At 51.5% G+C, this 20,000-nt stretch overlaps 1 protein-coding gene across 1 annotated transcript in view; it reads right to left on the bottom strand.

Annotated features, from left to right (window-relative positions):
- LOC149980642 (huntingtin-like) overlaps positions 1-20,000 on the bottom strand; it is a 128,003-nt gene that overhangs the window by 28,149 nt on the left and 79,854 nt on the right. Inside the window, 17 exon segments of the mRNA XM_090188172.1 lie at positions 8-198; positions 386-541; positions 1,479-1,611; positions 1,704-1,797; positions 1,800-1,833; positions 4,961-5,046; positions 7,395-7,534; positions 7,893-8,047; positions 8,609-8,712; positions 8,910-9,036; positions 13,359-13,543; positions 14,184-14,282; positions 15,184-15,361; positions 16,535-16,680; positions 17,807-18,023; positions 18,110-18,232; positions 18,413-18,551. Of these exon segments, the coding sequence (XP_090044298.1) occupies positions 8-198; positions 386-541; positions 1,479-1,611; positions 1,704-1,797; positions 1,800-1,833; positions 4,961-5,046; positions 7,395-7,534; positions 7,893-8,047; positions 8,609-8,712; positions 8,910-9,036; positions 13,359-13,543; positions 14,184-14,282; positions 15,184-15,361; positions 16,535-16,680; positions 17,807-18,023; positions 18,110-18,232; positions 18,413-18,551 (2,307 nt within the window).

Here is a 20,000-nt window from a genome sequence, read left to right as displayed (position 1 = left end):
TACTCACTGTGCTATGGCCCGTAGGTTACTCAGTATGTAGTCTGAGACGGCAGGTACCAGCTGTTTCACTGTGTCGTCCAGCAGGTCACACTCCAGTACGTACAGCAGGCCGTGCAGCGCTCCCATACGGCTGGGGAGGTGGGTGCTGTGCAGGGTCAGCTCCAACACCCGACACACAGGTTCAGAGGTCGCCTTGTCCTGAACACACACACACACACACACACACGTTCAGATGTAGCCTTGTCCTGAACACACACACACAGGTTCAGACGTGGCCTTGTCCTGAACACACACAGGTTCAGACGTCGCCTTGTCCTGAACACACACAGGTTTTTAAGCACACACACGCACACACGCACACACACACACACACACAGTGTCTCACCATGCCCAGGACAGCAGCAGCCTTACAGAGAGCTGGTACCAGGTACTGGTTCATTATCTCATCTTCAGCAGGATGACTCTTCTGCAGCTCCATCAGGGTGGTGAACATCATGTCAAACTGGTTACGCTCCGTGAACAGGTCAGAGACCGCCAACAACTAGAGAGAGACGGGAGAGAGAGAGAGAGACAGAGAGAGAGAGAGAGAGAGAGACAGAGAGAGAGACAGAGAGAGACAGAGAGAGAGAGAGACAGAGAGAGAGAGAGAGAGAGACAGAGAGAGAGACAGAGAGAGAGACAGAGAGAGAGAGAGAGAGAGAGAGAGAGAGAGAGAGAGAGAGAGAGAGACAGAGAGAGAGAGAGAGAGAGACAGAGAGAGAGAGACAGAGAGAGAGAGAGAGAGACAGAGAGAGAGAGAGAGAGAGAGACAGAGAGAGAGAGACAGAGAGAGAGATACAGAGAGAGAGATACAGAGAGAGAGAGACAGAGAGAGAGAGAGAGAGAGAGAGAGACAGAGAGAGAGAGACAGAGAGAGAGAGAGAGAGACAGAGAGAGAGAGAGAGAGAGAGAGAGAGAGAGACAGAGAGAGAGAGAGAGAGAGAGAGAGACAGAGAGAGAGACAGAGAGAGAGAGAGACAGAGAGACAGAGAGAGAGAGACAGAGAGAGAGAGAGAGAGAGAGAGACAGAGAGAGAGAGACAGAGAGAGAGAGAGAGAGACAGAGAGAGAGAGAGAGAGACAGAGAGAGACAGAGAGAGAGATACAGAGAGACAGAGAGAGAGAGAGAGAGAGACAGAGAGAGAGAGAGACAGAGAGAGAGATACAGAGAGACAGAGACAGAGAGAGAGAGAGAGAGAGAGAGAGATAAACCAAGGAAATGATAAACAAAGAAATAAAGAGTGATTCTCTCGCCTTCTCCAGAAGTGTGCACTCTCCCCGTCCCATAATGCGTCAGTGCAAGTATAGCTGGAGGGAGTTTCCACCTTAGTCCACGATCCAATGTAACCATTGAGTGAATGAGAGAACAAACTACCGAGTCTGTGTTCTTACAAACTACCGAGTCTGTGTTCTTACGAACTACCGAGTCTGTGTTCTTACCGATCGGACCACCTCGCTGATGAGCACAACAGGGGTGCGTCTGTTGCTAGGGGAACCGGGGAGGAGCCACTGGCTGTAGAGCTCCAATAGGAACTGAGAACAGGAGTGAATGTCTACACCTGCACGATGCTTCCTGTAGAGGGAGAAGAGAGGAGGTTAGAGAGAGAGAGAGAGAGAGACAGTGAGAGACAGTGAGACAGAGAGAGGTGTGTGTGTGTGTCTTACCTGGAGTTGATAGGAGAGGTAGGAAGAGAGGCAGGGGCCGGAGTATCAGTCTCATCTTCCTCATCCTCACCCCACTCTTCCTCTCTCAGAGGGTAATGTTGTTTCCCAGCCACACAGAATGGATGGACACCTGATGGAGAGAGAGACAATAAAGGAGAGGAATTAGAGAGAGAGAGAGAGAGAGACAATAAAGGAGAGGAATTAGAGAGAGAGAGACAATAAAGGAGAGGAATTAGAGAGAGAGAGACTGAACATATCTGCAAGGGAAGGACACAACTATGCCATTTGTTCTGTCTTCCCTTTCCTCCGCCCCCTCTCTCCTTCCATCCTACCTGTCCCAGTTTGTAGTCCATGTTTCCCATCTCTCTCTCCTTCCATCCCTCCATCCTACCTGTCCCAGTTTATAGTCCATGTTTCCGATCTCTCTCTCCTTCCATCCCTCCATCCTACCTGTCCCAGTTTGTAGTCCATGTTTCCCATCTCTCTCTCCTTCCATCCCTCCATCCTACCTGTCCCAGTTTGTAGTCCATGTTCCCCATCTCTCTCTCCTTCCTTCCCTCCATCCTACCTGTCCCAGTTTGTAGTCCATGTTCCCCATCTCTCTCTCCTTCCTTCCCTCCATCCTACCTGTCCCAGTTTGTAGTCCATGTTCCCCATCTCTCTCTCCTTCCATCCCTCCATCCTACCTGTCCCAGTTTGTAGTCCATGTTCCCCATCTCTCTCTCCTTCCTTCCCTCCATCCTACCTGTCCCAGTTTGTAGTCCATGTTCCCCATCTCTCTCTCCTTCCATCCCTCCATCCTACCTGTCCCAGTTTGTAGTCCATGTTCCCCATCTCTCTCTCCTTCCATCCCTCCATCCTACCTGTCCCAGTTTGTAGTCCATGTTCCCCATCGCTCTCTCCTTCCTTCCCTCCATCCTACCTGTCCCAGTTTGTAGTCCATGTTCCCCATCTCTCTCTCCTTCCATCCCTCCATCCTACCTGTCCCAGTTTGTAGTCCATGTTCCCCATCTCTCTCTCCTTCCATCCCTCCATCCTACCTGTCCCAGTTTGTAGTCCATGTTCCCCATCTCTCTCTCCTTCCATCCTACCTGTCCCAGTTTGTAGTCCATGTTACCCATCTCTCTCTCCTTCCATCCCTCCATCCTACCTGTCCCAGTTTGTAGTCCATGTTCCCCATCTCTCTCTCCCTCCATCCTACCTGTCCCAGTTTGTAGTCCATGTTCCCCATCTCTCTCTCCTTCCATCCCTCCATCCTACCTGTCCCAGTTTGTAGTCCATGTTCCCCATCTCTCTCTCCTTCCATCCCTCCATCCTACCTGTCCCAGTTTGTAGTCCATGTTCCAAATCTCTCTATCCTTCCATCCTACCTGTCCCAGTTTGTAGTCCATGTTTCCCATCTCTCTCTCCTTCCATCCTACCTGTCCCAATTTGTAGTCCATGTTTCCCATCTCTCTCTCCTTCCATCCCTCCATCCTAACTGTCCCAGTTTGTAGTCCATCTCTCTCTCCTTCCATCCTACCTGTCCCAGTTTGTAGTCCATGTTCCCCATCTCTCTCTCCTTCCATCCCTCCATCCTACCTGTCCCAGTTTGTAGTCCATGTTCCCCATCTCTCTCTCCTTCCATCCTACCTGTCCCAGTTTGTAGTCCATGTTCCCCATCTCTCTCTCCTTCCATCCCTCCATCCTACCTGTCCCAGTTTGTAGTCCATGTTTCCCATTTCTCTCTCCTTCCATCCCTCCATCCTACCTGTCCCAGTTTGTAGTCCATGTTTCCCATCTCTCTCTCCTTCCATCCCTCCATCCTACCTGTCCCAGTTTGTAGTCCATGTTTCCCATCTCTCTCTCCTTCCATCCCTCCATCCTACCTGTCCCAGTTTGTAGTCCATGTTTCCCATCTATCTCTCCTTCCATCCCTCCATCCTACCTGTCCCGGTTTGTAGTCCATGTTCCCCATCTCTCTCTCCTTCCATCCCTCCACCCTACCTGTCCCAAATTGTAGTCCATGTTCCCCATCTCTCTCTCTTTCCATCCCTCCATCCTACCTGTCCCAGTTTGTAGTCCATGTTCCCCATCTCTCTCTCCTTCCATCCTACCTGTCCCAGTTTGTAGTCCATGTTCCCCATCTCTCTCTCCTTCCATCCTACCTGTCCCAGTTTGTAGTCCACGTTCCCCATCTCTCTCTCTTTCCATCCCTCCATCCTACCTGTCCCAGTTTGTAGTCCATGTTCCCCATCTCTCTCTCCTTCCATCCTACCTGTCCCAGTTTGTAGTCCATGTTCCCCATCTCTCTCTCCTTCCATCCCTCAATCATACCTGTCCCAGTTTGTAGTCCATGTTCCCCATCTCGCTCTCCCTCCATCCTACCTGTCCCAGTTTGTAGTCCATCTCTCTCTCCTTCCATCCCTCCATCCTACCTGTCCCAGTTTGTAGTCCATGTTCCCCATCTCTCTCTCCCTCCATCCTACCTGTCCCAGTTTGTAGTCCATGTTCCCCATCTCTCTCTCCCTCCATCCTACCTGTCCCAGTTTGTAGTCCATGTTCCCCATCTCTCTCTCCTTCCATCCTACCTGTCCCAGTTTGTAGTCCATGTTCCCCATCTCTCTCTCCTTCCATCCCTCCATCCTACCTGTCCCAGTTTATAGTCCATGTTCCCCATCTCTCTCTCCCTCCATCCTACCTGTCCCAGTTTGTAGTCCATGTTCCCCATCTCTCTCTCCTTCCATCCCTCCATCCTACCTGTCCCAGTTTGTAGTCCATGTTCCCCATCTCTCTCTCCTTCCATCCTACCTGTCCCAGTTTGTAGTCCATGTTCCCCATCTCTCTCTCCCTCCATCCTACCTGTCCTAGTTTGTAGTCCATGTTCCCCATCTCTCTCTCCCTCCATTCTACCTGTCCCAGTTTGTAGTCCATGTTCCCCATCTCTCTCTCCTTCCATCCCTCCATCCTACCTGTCCCAGTTTCTAGTCCATGTTCCCCATCTCTCTCTCCTTCCATCCTACCTGTCCCAGTTTGTAGTCCATGTTCCCCATCTCTCTCTCCTTCCATCCTACCTGTCCCAGTTTGTAGTCCATGTTCCCCATCTCTCTCTCCTTCCATCCTACCTGTCCCAGTTTGTAGTCCATGTTCCCCATCTCTCTCTCCTTCCATCCTACCTGTCCCAGTTTGTAGTCCATGTTCCCCATCTCTCTCTCCTTCCATCCTACCTGTCCCAGTTTGTAGTCCATGTTCCCCATCTCTCTCTCCTTCCATCCTACCTGTCCCAGTTTGTAGTCCATGTTCCCCATCTCTCTCTCTGTGTTGATCTGCAGCAGGAGTTTCTCATGGCTGATCAGTGTACCTGCTGAGACACACAGAGAAACACACGGTTCATCAATTACCAGGACCCATGAGGACCTCTGAACCCTGCACAGCTGAATGGATCTGACCCCTGGATGACACTACTAGAAACAACTAGGTCTACCTGGTGAGACAGGGAGGGGACCAGGTGTGTTACCTGGTGAGACAGGGAGGGGACAGGGTCCCAGGTGTGTTACCTGGTGAGACAGCAGACAGGGAGGGGACAGGGGACCAAGTGTGTTACCTGGTGAGACAGGGAGGGGACCGGGTGTGTTACCTGGTGAGACAGCAGACACGGAGGGGACAGGGGACCAAGTGTGTTACCTGGTGAGACAGTGAGGGGACAGGGTCCCAGGTGTGTTACCTGATGAGGCAGGGAGGGGACAGGGTCCCAGGTGTGTTACCTGATGAGGCAGGGAAGGGACCAGGTGTTACCTGGTGAGACAGGGAGGGGACAGGGTCCCAGGTGTGTTACCTGATGAGGCAGCAGAAAGGGAGGGGACAGGGTCCCAGGTGTGTTACCTGATGAGACAGGGAGGGGACAGGGTACCAGGTGTGTTACCTGATGAGACAGGGAGGGGACGGGGTCCCAGGTGTGTTACCTGGTGAGACAGCAGACAGGGAGGGGACAGGGTCCCAGGTGTGTTACCTGATGAGGCAGCAGAAAGGGAGGGGACAGGGTCCCAGGTGTGTTACCTGATGAGACAGCAGACAGGGAGGGGACAGGGTACCAGGTGTGTTACCTGATGAGACAGGGAGGGGACGGGGTCCCAGGTGTGTTACCTGGTGAGACAGCAGACAGGGAGGGGGCAGGGTCCCAGGTGTGTTACCTGGTGAGACAGGGAGGGGACAGGGGACCAAGTGTGTTACCTGGTGAGACAGGGAGGGGACAGGGTCCCAGGTGTGTTACCTGATGAGGCAGGGAGGGGAAAGGGTCCCAGGTGTGTTACCTGATGAGGCAGGGAAGGGACCAGGTGTTACCTGGTGAGGCAGGGAGGGGACAGGGTACCAGGTGTGTTACCTGGTGAGACAGGGAGGGGACAGGGTCCCAGGTGTGTTACCTGATGAGGCAGCAGAAAGGGAGGGGACAGGGTCCCAAGTGTGTTACCTGATGAGGCAGCAGAAAGGGAGGGGACAGGGGACCAAGTGTGTTACCTGGTGAGACAGGGAGGGGACAGGGTCCCAGGTGTGTTACCTGATGAGACAGGGAGGGGACAGGGTCCCAGGTGTGTTACCTGATGAGACAGGGAGGGGACAGGGTCCCAGGTGTGTTACCTGGTGAGACAGCAGACAGGGAGGGGACAGGGTCCCAGGTGTGTTACCTGATGAGACAGGGAGGGGACAGGGTCCCAGGTGTGTTACCTGGTGAGACAGGGAGGGGAAAGGGTCCCAGGTGTGTTACCTGGTGAGACAGCAGACAGGGAGGGGACAGGGTACCAGGTGTGTTACCTGGTGAGACAGGGAGGGGACAGGGTACCAGGTGTGTTACCTGGTGAGACAGCAGACAGGGAGGGGACAGGGTACCAGGTGTGTTACCTGGTGAGACAGCAGACAGGGAGGGGACAGGGTACCAGGTGTGTTACCTGGTGAGACAGCAGACAGGGAGGGGACAGGGTACTAGGTGTGTTACCTGGTGAGACAGGGAGGGGACAGGGTACCAGGTGTGTTACCTGGTGAGACAGCAGACAGGGAGGGGACAGGGTACCAGGTGTGTTACCTGGTGAGACAGCAGACAGGGAGGGGACAGGGTCCCAGGTGTGTTACCTGGTGAGACAGCAGACAGGGAGGGGACAGGGTCTCAGGTGTGTTACCTGGTGAGGCAGGGAGGGGACAGGGTCCCAGGTGTGTTACTTGGTGAGGCAGGGAGGGGACAGGGGACCAGGTGTGTTACCTGGTGAGGCAGGGAGGGGACAGGGGACCAGGTGTGTTACCTGGTGAGACAGCAGACAGGGAGGGGACAGGGCACCAGGTGTGTTACCTGGTGAGACAGAGAGGGGACAGGGGACCAGGTGTGTTACCTGGTGAGACAGGGAGGGGACAGGGTCTCAGGTGTGTTACCTGGTGAGACAGGGAGGGGACAGGGTCCCAGGTGTGTTACCTGGTGAGACAGCAGACAGGGAGGGGACAGGGTACCTGGTGTGTTACCCGGTGAGACAGCAGACAGTGACGGGACAGGGTCCCAGGTGTGTTACCTGGTGAGACAGCAGACAGGGAGGGGACAGGGTCCCAGGTGTGTTACCTGGTGAGACAGGGAGGGGACCAGGTGTGTTACCTGGTGAGACAGGGAGGGGACAGGGTACCAGGTGTGTTACCTGGTGAGACAGGGAGGGGACAGGGTCCCAGGTGTGTTACCTGGTGAGACAGCAGACAGGGAGGGGACAGGGTCCCAGGTGTGGTAGGGGTGGTGTGTGTGTACGTTGTCTCTCTTCGACACCATGGCCTGGATCTCTCTCTCCACGGCTCCTCTGATCACTGACAACTTCCTGCCAAACCTGAAGGGAAGACCAGACCACCGCAATGTCAGGAATAACTAGTTCTCCTGTCAGTATGAATATAGTATGAGAGGAAAAGCCATTCTACAAAGTGACACAATCTGAAGTCTGTGGTATTTTAGGCTTTTGTTGCTTGGTGTGGGTGTGTATAATGGGGTAGCCTGATAATTGGGTCAGATTTACAGACAGAGACCAGAACCCAGAACCCAGAGCCCAGAACCCAGAGCCCAGAACCCAGAGCCCAGAACCCAGAGACCAGAACCCAGAGACCAGAACCCAGAGACTAGAACCCAGAGCCCAGAGCCCAGAACCCAGAGCCCAGAGTCCAGAACCCAGAGTCCAGTGTGTGTGTGTGTACCGTGTGTCCAGGACTTTAAGGGTCTTGTTTCTCGGCTGTTGTTCCAGACAGGAGACAGTAGGGTTTCCGGCAGTAGGGAGAGTCATGGAACTCAGAACCAGAGACGTGATGGCCTGGACCGCTAACACATTCAACTGGGTACGCTCCAAGTCCTCCTGTTCAACACACACAGAGACAGAGAGACAGAGAGAGAGAGAGAGAGAGAGACAGAGAGACAGAGAGAGACAGAGAGACAGAGAGAGACAGAGAGAGACAGAGAGAGAGACAGAGAGAGACAGAGAGAGAGATACAGAGAAAAAACGAGCGACAGAGGGACAAAAAACATTGTAAATCCAACAAAACCTCTTTAGGCTAGGGGGCAGTATTTTGATGTTTGGATGAAAAACATGCCCAAAGTAAACTGCCTATTTCTCAGGCCCAGAAACTAGAATATGCATATAATTGGCAGATTATGATAGAAAACACTCTAAAATTTCCAAAACTGTCAAAAATATTGTCTCTGAGTATAACATAACTGATATTACAGGCGAAAACCTGAGGAAAATTCATCCAGGAAGAGCTGCACGAGCCTGTGGATTACTGAACAAAACGCGCCAACCAAATAGTGTAACTGGGAGTCTCGTGAGTGCAAACTGGTGTGGTGTGGTGTGGTGTGGTGTGGTGTGGTGTGGTGTGGTGTGGTGTGGTGTGGTGTGTGTGTGTGTGTGTGTGTGCACCTCCTGTTCCCTCTCCTCCTCCTGGTCCATAGAGATGGGTTGAGTGACCAGAACTCCCAGCAGTGTGGCCCAGGTCTCTTCAAACTGGGTCCTACTGCTCCAGCCTGAATGCCACACATGTTCAGACTACAGGTTAGAAACACCTAAAGGATCAGTCTAACAGTCGACTGTAGATGTGGAATAGACCTCTATAACAATGACATAGCAGGTTATAAACACTTGGACGTCTCAGTCGAATGTAGATGTGGAATAGACCTCTATAACAATGACATAGCAGGTTATAACCACCTGGACCTCTCACCCAGTGTGTTGATGCGATAGAGGAACTCCCTGAACACGTCCTTCTCCTGCAGGAACTCTACAGGGATCTCAGGAAGGGTGGTGCCAAACTCTCCCCCCGGCCGAGGGGACCACCCCAGCTTCCACACCTAGAGAGGTTACACACAGACACGTTACAGGGGACCAGCCCAGCTTCCACACCTAGAGGTTACACACAGACACGTTACAGGGGACCAGCCCAGCTTCCACACCTAGAGGTTACACACAGACACGTTACAGGGGACCAGCCCAGCTTCCACACCTAGAGGTTACACACAGACAAGTTACAGGGGACCAGCCCAGCTTCCACACCTAGAGAGGTTACACACAGACACGTTACAGGGGACCAGCCCAGCTTCCACACCTAGAGGTTACACACAGACAAGTTACAGGGGACCAGCCCAGCTTCCACACCTAGAGAGGTTACACACAGACACGTTACAGGGGACCAGCCCAGCTTCCACACCTAGAGGTTACACACAGACACGTTACAGGGGACCAGCCCAGCTTCCACACCTAGAGAGGTTACACACAGACACGTTACAGGGGACCAGCCCAGCTTCCACACCTAGAGGTTACACACAGACACGTTACAGGGGACCAGCCCAGCTTCCACACCTAGAGGTTACACACAGACACGTTACAGGGGACCAGCCCAGCTTCCACACCTAGAGGTTACACACAGACAAGTTACAGGGGACCAGCCCAGCTTCCACACCTAGAGAGGTTACACACAGACACGTTACAGGGGACCAGCCCAGCTTCCACACCTAGAGGTGACACACAGACACGTTACAGGGGACCAGCCCAGCTTCCACACCTAGAGAGGTTACACACAGACACGTTACAGGGGACCAGCCCAGCTTCCACACCTAGAGAGGTTACACACAGACACGTTACAGGGGACCAGCCCAGCTTCCACACCTAGAGGTTACACACAGACACGTTACAGGGGACCAGCCCAGCTTCCACACCTAGAGGTTACACACAGACACAGACACGCTACAGGGGACCAGCCCAGCTTCCACACCTAGAGGTGACACACAGACACGTTACAGGGGACCAGCCCAGCTTCCACACCTAGAGGTTACACACAGACACGTTACAGGGGACCAGCCCAGCTTCCACACCTAGAGGTTACACACAGACACGTTACAGGGGACCAGCCCAGCTTCCACACCTAGAGGTTACACACAGACACGTTACAGGGGACCAGCCCAGCTTCCACACCTAGAGGTTACACACAGACACGTTACAGGGGACCAGCCCAGCTTCCACACCTAGAGGTTACACACAGACACGTTACAGGGGACCAGCCCAGCTTCCACACCTAGAGGTGACACACAGACACGTTACAGGGGACCAGCCCAGCTTCCACACCTAGAGAGGTTACACACAGACACGTTACAGGGGACCAGCCCAGCTTCCACACCTAGAGAGGTTACACACAGACACGTTACAGGGGACCAGCCCAGCTTCCACACCTAGAGGTTACACACAGACAAGTTACAGGGGACCAGCCCAGCTTCCACACCTAGAGAGGTTACACACAGACACGTTACAGGGGACCAGCCCAGCTTCCACACCTAGAGGTTACACACAGACACGTTACAGGGGACCAGCCCAGCTTCCACACCTAGAGAGGTTACACACAGACACGTTACAGGGGACCAGCCCAGCTTCCACACCTAGAGGTTACACACAGACACGTTACAGGGGACCAGCCCAGCTTCCACACCTAGAGGTTACACACAGACACGTTACAGGGGACCAGCCCAGCTTCCACACCTAGAGGTTACACACAGACAAGTTACAGGGGACCAGCCCAGCTTCCACACCTAGAGAGGTTACACACAGACACGTTACAGGGGACCAGCCCAGCTTCCACACCTAGAGGTGACACACAGACACGTTACAGGGGACCAGCCCAGCTTCCACACCTAGAGAGGTTACACACAGACACGTTACAGGGGACCAGCCCAGCTTCCACACCTAGAGAGGTTACACACAGACACGTTACAGGAGACCAGCCCAGCTTCCACACCTAGAGGTTACACACAGACACGTTACAGGGGACCAGCCCAGCTTCCACACCTAGAGGTTACACACAGACACAGACACGCTACAGGGGACCAGCCCAGCTTCCACACCTAGAGGTGACACACAGACACGTTACAGGGGACCAGCCCAGCTTCCACACCTAGAGGTTACACACAGACACGTTACAGGGGACCAGCCCAGCTTCCACACCTAGAGGTTACACACAGACACGTTACAGGGGACCAGCCCAGCTTCCACACCTAGAGGTTACACACAGACACGTTACAGGGGACCAGCCCAGCTTCCACACCTAGAGGTTACACACAGACACGTTACAGGGGACCAGCCCAGCTTCCACACCTAGAGGTTACACACAGACACGTTACAGGGGACCAGCCCAGCTTCCACACCTAGAGGTTACACACAGACAAGTTACAGGGGACCAGCCCAGCTTCCACACCTAGAGAGGTTACACACAGACACGTTACAGGGGACCAGCCCAGCTTCCACACCTAGAGGTTACACACAGACACGTTACAGGGGACCAGCCCAGCTTCCACACCTAGAGGTTACACACAGACACGTTACAGGGGACCAGCCCAGCTTCCACACCTAGAGGTTACACACAGACACGTTACAGGGGACCAGCCCAGCTTCCACACCTAGAGGTTACACACAGACACGTTACAGGGGACCAGCCCAGCTTCCACACCTAGAGGTTACACACAGACACGTTACAGGGGACCAGCCCAGCTTCCACACCTAGAGGTTACACACAGACACGTTACAGGGGACCAGCCCAGCTTCCACACCTAGAGAGGTTACACACAGACACGTTACAGGGGACCAGCCCAGCTTCCACACCTAGAGGTTACACACAGACACGTTACAGGGGACCAGCCCAGCTTCCACACCTAGAGGTTACACACAGACACGTTACAGGGGACCAGCCCAGCTTCCACACCTAGAGGTTACACACAGACACGTTACAGGGGACCAGCCCAGCTTCCACACCTAGAGGTTACACACAGACACGTTACAGGGGACCAGCCCAGCTTCCACACCTAGAGGTTACACACAGACACGTTACAGGGGACCAGCCCAGCTTCCACACCTAGAGGTTACACACAGACACGTTACAGGGGACCAGCCCAGCTTCCACACCTAGAGGTTACACACAGACAAGTTACAGGGGACCAGCCCAGCTTCCACACCTAGAGAGGTTACACACAGACACGTTACAGGGGACCAGCCCAGCTTCCACACCTAGAGGTTACACACAGACACGTTACAGGGGACCAGCCCAGCTTCCACACCTAGAGGTTACACACAGACACGTTACAGGGGACCAGCCCAGCTTCCACACCTAGAGGTTACACACAGACACGTTACAGGGGACCAGCCCAGCTTCCACACCTAGAGGTTACACACAGACACGTTACAGGGGACCAGCCCAGCTTCCACACCTAGAGGTTACACACAGACACGTTACAGGGGACCAGCCCAGCTTCCACACCTAGAGGTTACACACAGACACGTTACAGGGGACCAGCCCAGCTTCCACACCTAGAGAGGTTACACACAGACACGTTACAGGGGACCAGCCCAGCTTCCACACCTAGAGGTTACACACAGACACGTTACAGGGGACCAGCCCAGCTTCCACACCTAGAGGTTACACACAGACACGTTACAGGGGACCAGCCCAGCTTCCACACCTAGAGGTTACACACAGACACGTTACAGGGGACCAGCCCAGCTTCCACACCTAGAGGTTACACACAGACACGTTACAGGGGACCAGCCCAGCTTCCACACCTAGAGGTGACACACAGACACGTTACAGGGGACCAGCCCAGCTTCCACACCTAGAGGTTACACACAGACACGTTACAGGGGACCAGCCCAGCTTCCACACCTAGAGGTTACACACAGACACGTTACAGGGGACCAGCCCAGCTTCCACACCTAGAGGTGACACACAGACACGTTACAGGGGACCAGCCCAGCTTCCACACCTATAGCTGTTGACCAGTGACTGACCAGGGGGGGGGGGTACTCTAGTGTAGCTGTTGACCAGTGACTGACCAGGGGGGGGGGGTACTCTAGTGTAGCTGTTGACCAGTGACTGACCAGGGGGGGGGGGGGGTACTCTAGTGTAGCTGTTGACCAGTGACTGACCAGGGGGGGTACTCTAGTGTAGCTGTTGACCAGTGACTGACCAGGGGGGGCACTCTAGTGTAGCTGTTGACCAGTGACTGACCAGGGGGGGCACTCTAGTGTAGCTGTTGACCAGTGACTGACCAGGGGGGGGGGTACTCTAGTGTAGCTGTTGACCAGTGACTGACCAGGGGGGGGGGTACTCTAGTGTAGCTGTTGACCAGTGACTGACCAGGGGGGGTACTCTAGTGTAGCTGTTGACCAGCGGTAGTCTGGACAGACTGATGATGATGTTTCGGAGCATCGGCGTGAGGAAGGCTGGGATTCCGCTGTTTCTATGGTGACCCAGAGACAGAACGCTCTGGAGACCTTCCACCAGCTCAGCCATGATCTCACACGACCGTCGCTCACACACGTCTGGAACACACATTAGAGATAACACAGAGATAACACATTAGAGATAACACATTAGAGATAACACAGAGATAACACATTAGAGATAACACAGAGATAACACATTAGATATAACACATTAGAGATAACACATTAGAGATAACACATTAGAGATAACACAGAGATAACACATTAGAGATAACACAGAGATAACACATTAGAGATAACACAGAGATAACACATTAGAGATAACACATTAGAGATAACACATTAGAGATAACACAGAGATAACACATTATAGATAACACAGAGATAACACATTAGATATAACACATTAGAGATAACACATTAGAGATAACACATTAGAGATAACACATTAGAGATAACACAGAGATAACACAGAGATAACACATTAGAGATAACACATTAGAGATAGCACATTAGAGATAACACATTAGAGATAACACATTAGAGATAACACATTAGAGATAACACATTAGAGATAACACTTAACACATGTAATGGACATTAAAACACAGAAAGCTAACAGACTGTATTAGTAGCCACTAGTCAGAAGATTTAACAATGATGAAGCATGATCTAACTCACTGAGAGTGACGGACTAAAATGATAATGGAAACACAACAACAACCATATCACTTACTGTCAGTGTTTGGAGAGTGGACCTGGTCTGAGTCACCATCTGAACCGGTGGTTCTCTTCCTCCCTGGATGTAACAGATGGTCACCTGGACCTACTGCCACTAGAGAGGGGAGAGGAGAGGAGAGGAGAGGAGAGGAGAGGAGAGGAGAGGAGAGGAGAGGAGAGGAGAGGAGAGGAGAGGAGAGGAGAGGAGAGGAGAGGAGAGAGAGAGAGAGAGAGAGAGAGAGAGAGAGAGACAAAGGGGGTGAGAGGAGGGAGAGAGGCAAAGGGGGGAGGGAAGAGAGGTAAAGGGAGGGAAAGGAGAGGAGAGAGAAAGAGGTAGAGGAGAGAGAGAGGGAGAGAGGGAAGGAGCGGTAGAGGAGAGAGAGGGAGAGGAGAGGAGAGAGAGAGGGAGAGGAGAGGAGAGAGAGAGAGAGAGGTAGAGGAGAGAGAGAGACAAAGGGGTGAGAGGAGGGAGAGAGGCAAAGGGGGGGAGGGAAGAGAGGTAAAGGGAGGGAAAGGAGAGAGAGAGAGAGAGAGAGAGGTAGAGGAGAGAGAGAGGTAAAGAGAGAGAAAGAGGTAGAGGAGGGGAGAGAGAGAGGGAGGTAGAGGAGAGGGAGTTGAATACTTTAGTTGGATGTGTAATAACACATTGGCAGCAGAGGAAAAACCTAGAAGTCATTCAGGCAGTAAGGCCAGAGGGGGTGTGGTATATGGCCAATATACCACGGCTAAGGGCTGTTCTTAAGCACGACACAACCCGGAGTGCCTGGATACAGCCGTTAACTGTGGTATACTGGCAAGATACTGTCCTACTAACCCCCTGAGGTGTCTTATTGCTATAATAACCTGGTTACCAACGTAATTAGAGCAGTAAAAACACATGTTTTATCATACCACGGCTGTCAGCCAATCAGCATTCAGGGCTCAAACCATCCAGTTTATAATTAAGGTTTAGTCACACCACATGCAAATCCACTAATTGTGGCCAGGTTCATTCCCTCTCTCCTTCACACACTAACCTGCAGTGATGAGTAGTCGTAGACAGTGTATGACAGAACAGGTGTGTGTTTTGTACGGGGCTGTAGACAGTGTGTTCCAGACACAGGGTTGTTGCAGGGCCAGACACAGACAGGACAGAGCCCCCTGCAGGTCAACACTCAGAGGAACACTGTCCTGGAGAACACGCCAGACCACCAACTAGAGAGAGAGAGAGACACCATGAAGCAGGGTTTATTCTGGATGAAAACGGGGCTTAGGTGGTGGGCGAGAGGCCCCCCCTCATCTTGTTCAAAGTTTTAAGCAAATTTCCTGCAATTCTAGAAACGTCTCCATGGAGATGAGAGAAAATGGTGGCGTTTTAAAAGCTACTTTTGGTCGATGATGTGCATGTTGTCATGGCTGATGTGCATGTTGTCATGGCTAATGTGCATGCTGTCATGGCCGATGTGCATGCTGTCATGGCTGATGTGCATGCTGTCATGGCTGATGTGCATGTTGCTGATGTGCATGTTGTCATGGCTGATGTGCATGCTGTCATGGCTGATGTGCATGTTGTCATGGCTGATGTGCATGTTGCTGATGTGCATGTTGTCATGGCTGATGTGCATGTTGTCACGGCTGATGTGCATGTTGTCACGGCTGATGTGCATGTTGTCATGGCTGATGTGCATGTTGTCATGGCTGATGTGCATGCTGTCATGGCTGATGTGCATGCTGTCATGGCTGATGTGCATGTTGTCATTGCTGATGTGCATGTTGTCATGGCTGATGTGCATGTTGTCATGGCTGACGTGCATGTTGTCATGGCTGACGTGCATGTTGTCATGGCTGACGTGCATGTTGTCATGGCTGACGTGCATGTTGTCATGGCTGATGTGCATGTTGTCATGGCTGACGTGCATGTTGTCATGGCTGATGTGCATGTTGTCATGGCTGATGTGCATGTTGTCATGGCTGATGCTGTGTCCTTCAGCTCAAACATAACAATTAAATCCATAGCGCTAAATTCACCGTTTTGGGGGGTTACTTTCAGTTCTCCACTTTAATTTAGGTGATTTTTATTTCTCAAAGATAATATTATTACCAAATAAATAAAGTCCATTATCTCTTCTACATACTCTATATCTGGTCCATTATCTCTTCTACATACTCTATCTGGTCCATTATCTCTTCTACATGCTCTACATCTGGTCCATTATCTCTTCTACATGCTCTATATCTGGTTATAGTGGTTTATACATTGAAATGTTTCCCTAAAATTAATTTTAAAAATATATAACATGTTTTACACAAAAAAAACACTTCCAAGTATTTTCTCATTGGCCAGGGATAGGGTCAAGGGTTAGAGGTCAGGGATTATAAGCTTCTTACCTCGGTAGCCATGGTGGTGAAGGTGGTGATGAGATGTTGTTTGTCTTCAGGGATTTGCAGAGGGGAAGGAAGCTGACCCACACACAGCAGATACTGAGACAGCGCTCTACACAGAGACATCACCCGCGGGTAGAGTCCAGCCTCACCTAGAATACACACACAGCAGATACTGAGACAGCTCTCTACACAGAGACATCACCCGTGGGTAGAGTCCAGCCTCACCTAGAATACACACACAGCAGATACTGAGACAGCGCTCTACACAGATACATCACCCGCGGGTAGAGTCCAGCCTCACCTAGAATAAACACACAGCAGATACTGAGACAGCTCTACATAGAGTGGGTAGAGCCCTGCTCCACCTAGAATACACACACAGCAGATACTGAGACAGCTCTACATAGAGCGGGTAGAGCCCTGCTCCACCTAGAATAAACACACAGCAGATACTGAGACAGCTCTACATAGAGCGGGTAGAGCCCTGCCTCACCTAGAATACACACACAGCAGATACTGAGACAGCTCTACATAGAGCGGGTAGAGCCCTGCCTCACCTAGAATACACACACAGCAGATACTGAGACAGCTCTACATAGAGCGGGTAGAGCCCTGCTCCACCTAGAATAAACACAGCAGATACTGAGACATCACCCGCGGGTAGAGTCCAGCCTCACCTAGAATAAACACACAGCAGATACTGAGACAGCTCTACATAGAGCGGGTAGAGTCCAGCCTCACCTAGAATAAACACACAGCAGATACTGAGACAGCTCTACATAGAGCGGGTAGAGCCCTGCCTCACCTAGAATACACACACAGCAGATACTGAGACAGCTCTACATAGAGCGGGTAGAGCCCTGCCTCACCTAGAATACACACACAGCAGATACTGAGACAGCTCTACATAGAGCGGGTAGAGCCCTGCCTCACCTAGAATACACACACAGCAGATACTGAGACAGCTCTACATAGAGCGGGTAGAGCCCTGCCTCACCTAGAATACACACACAGCAGATACTGAGACAGCTCTACATAGAGCGGGTAGAGCCCTGCTCCACCTAGAGAACAACATAATAATTGACAGGGGGAGACGTACACTGCCTGTGCTGGTAGTTGGCTGACGTGACCTCGCCAGCTAAATGGCAGAATGGAACAATCTGGCCAGGTCTAAAAAACTCAGTCTGACGAACAGAAAGGCTTTTAGTCGCCAGATCCTCCCATTTTTCAGCGCAGCTCAGGATTCAAACCAACAACCTTTTGAGTTACTCTTACCATAGACGATAGCCAAGTTGTCCCAGTAGGGTTCGGCCGGGTCAGGTTTGGCCGGCGGCAGGAAGGAACGGTGTGGAACAGGAAGTAGCTGTGTGACCCCGCTCAGATGATCCAGCGTCACGGCCAGGGCCGTCTCCAATAGCAACGACCCCTGACCCCGGGTTAACCTCTGAACCCCCAGACTCAGACACGGACAGAGGAGAGACAGGTTGAAGTCCTGGTGGAGAGAGAGAGGTCAGTGTGTGTGAGTGTGTGTGTGAGCGTGTGTGTGTGTGTGTGTGTGCGTGAGCGTGTGTGTGTTACCTTGCAACTCATGATGGTAGAGAGGTCGTCAGGAGGTAGTTTGGTCAGGAGTTCCGTTGTCTCCAGGAATGACCCGTCACCACGGAGACAGCACTGGGACATCACCAAGGCAACATACCACTCCTGGAACAAGACACACACACACACACACACACACAGTTAGTACAAGACATACACACACACACAGTTAGTACAAGACATACACACACACACACACACACACACACAGTTAGTACAAGACATACACACACACACACAAAGTTAGTACAAGACACACACACGTTGAAAATGAAACACACACACCTTGTCAGCCGTGACTAGTTCAGGGGCAGGTGGCGGTTCCCCATCCAGGGGGTGTGATGTCACAGGAGGGGAGGGGCTGCTGGTGTCCTCGGCAACGGAGGCTCGGAACCTGTCCAGCAGGGAGTAGAACCTCTGGTGCCTAGCAACAAGAGGCAGGAAATGACATCACACAACATCACCAGCATTTTGTGGTAAAAATCTCATTAGGAAAGTAGCTTGAGAAAAGGATATAATGACAGATGAACACAGAATGAGGACATCCCTTCATCCACTATATACACAGCAGAATGTGGACACCACTTCATCCACTATATATACAGGACACCCCTTCATACACTATATATACAGGACACCCCTTAATACACTATATATAGAGGACACCCCTTCATCCACTATATATACAGGACACCCCTTAATACACTATATATAGAGGACACCCCTTCATCCACTATATATACAGGACACCCCTTCATACACTATATACACAGGACACCCCTTCATCCACTATATACACAGGACACCCCTTCATCCACTATATATACAGCAGTATGTGGACACCCCTTCATACACTATATATACAGGACACCCCTTCATACACTATATACACAGGACACCCCTTCATCCACTATATATACAGGACACCCCTTCATACACCATATATACAGGACACCCCTTAATACACTATATATACAGGACACCCCTTAATACACTATATATACAGGACACCCCTTCATCCACTATATACACAGGACACCCCTTCATCCACTATATATACAGCAGTATGTGGACACCCCTTCATACTCTATATATACAGCAGAATGTGGACACCCCTTCATCCACTATATATACAGGACACCCCTTCATACACCATATATACAGGACACCCCTTCATACACTATATACACAGGACACCCCTTCATACACTATATATAGAGGACACCCCTTCATCCACTATATATACAGGACACCCCTTCATCCACTATATACACAGGACACCCCTTCATACACTATATATACAGGACACCCCTTCATACACTATATATACAGGACACCCCTTAATACACTATATATACAGGACACCCCTTAATACACTATATATACAGGACACCCCTTCATCCACTATATACACAGGACACCCCTTCATACACTATATATACAGGACACCCCTTAATACACTATATATACAGGACACCCCTTAATACACTATATATACAGGACACCCCTTCATCCACTATATACACAGGACACCCCTTCATACACTATATATACAGGACACCCCTTCATCCACTATATATACAGGACACCCCTTCATCCACTATATATACAGGACACCCCTTCATCCACTATATATACAGCAGTATGTGGACACCCCTTCATACACTATATATACAGGACACCCCTTAATACACTATATATACAGGACACCCCTTCATCCACTATATACACAGGACACCCCTTCATCCACTATATATACAGCAGTATGTGGACACCCCTTCATACTCTATATATACAGCAGAATGTGGACACCCCTTCATCCACTATATATACAGGACACCCCTTCATCCACTATATATACAGGACACCCCTT

Source organism: Oncorhynchus mykiss, chromosome 10 (genome assembly GCF_057628025.1).
Source record: "Oncorhynchus mykiss isolate SJ-2025 chromosome 10, ASM5762802v1, whole genome shotgun sequence".
Lineage (NCBI taxonomy): Eukaryota > Metazoa > Chordata > Actinopteri > Salmoniformes > Salmonidae > Oncorhynchus > Oncorhynchus mykiss.
This window is presented reverse-complemented; position numbering and strand designations above follow the sequence as displayed.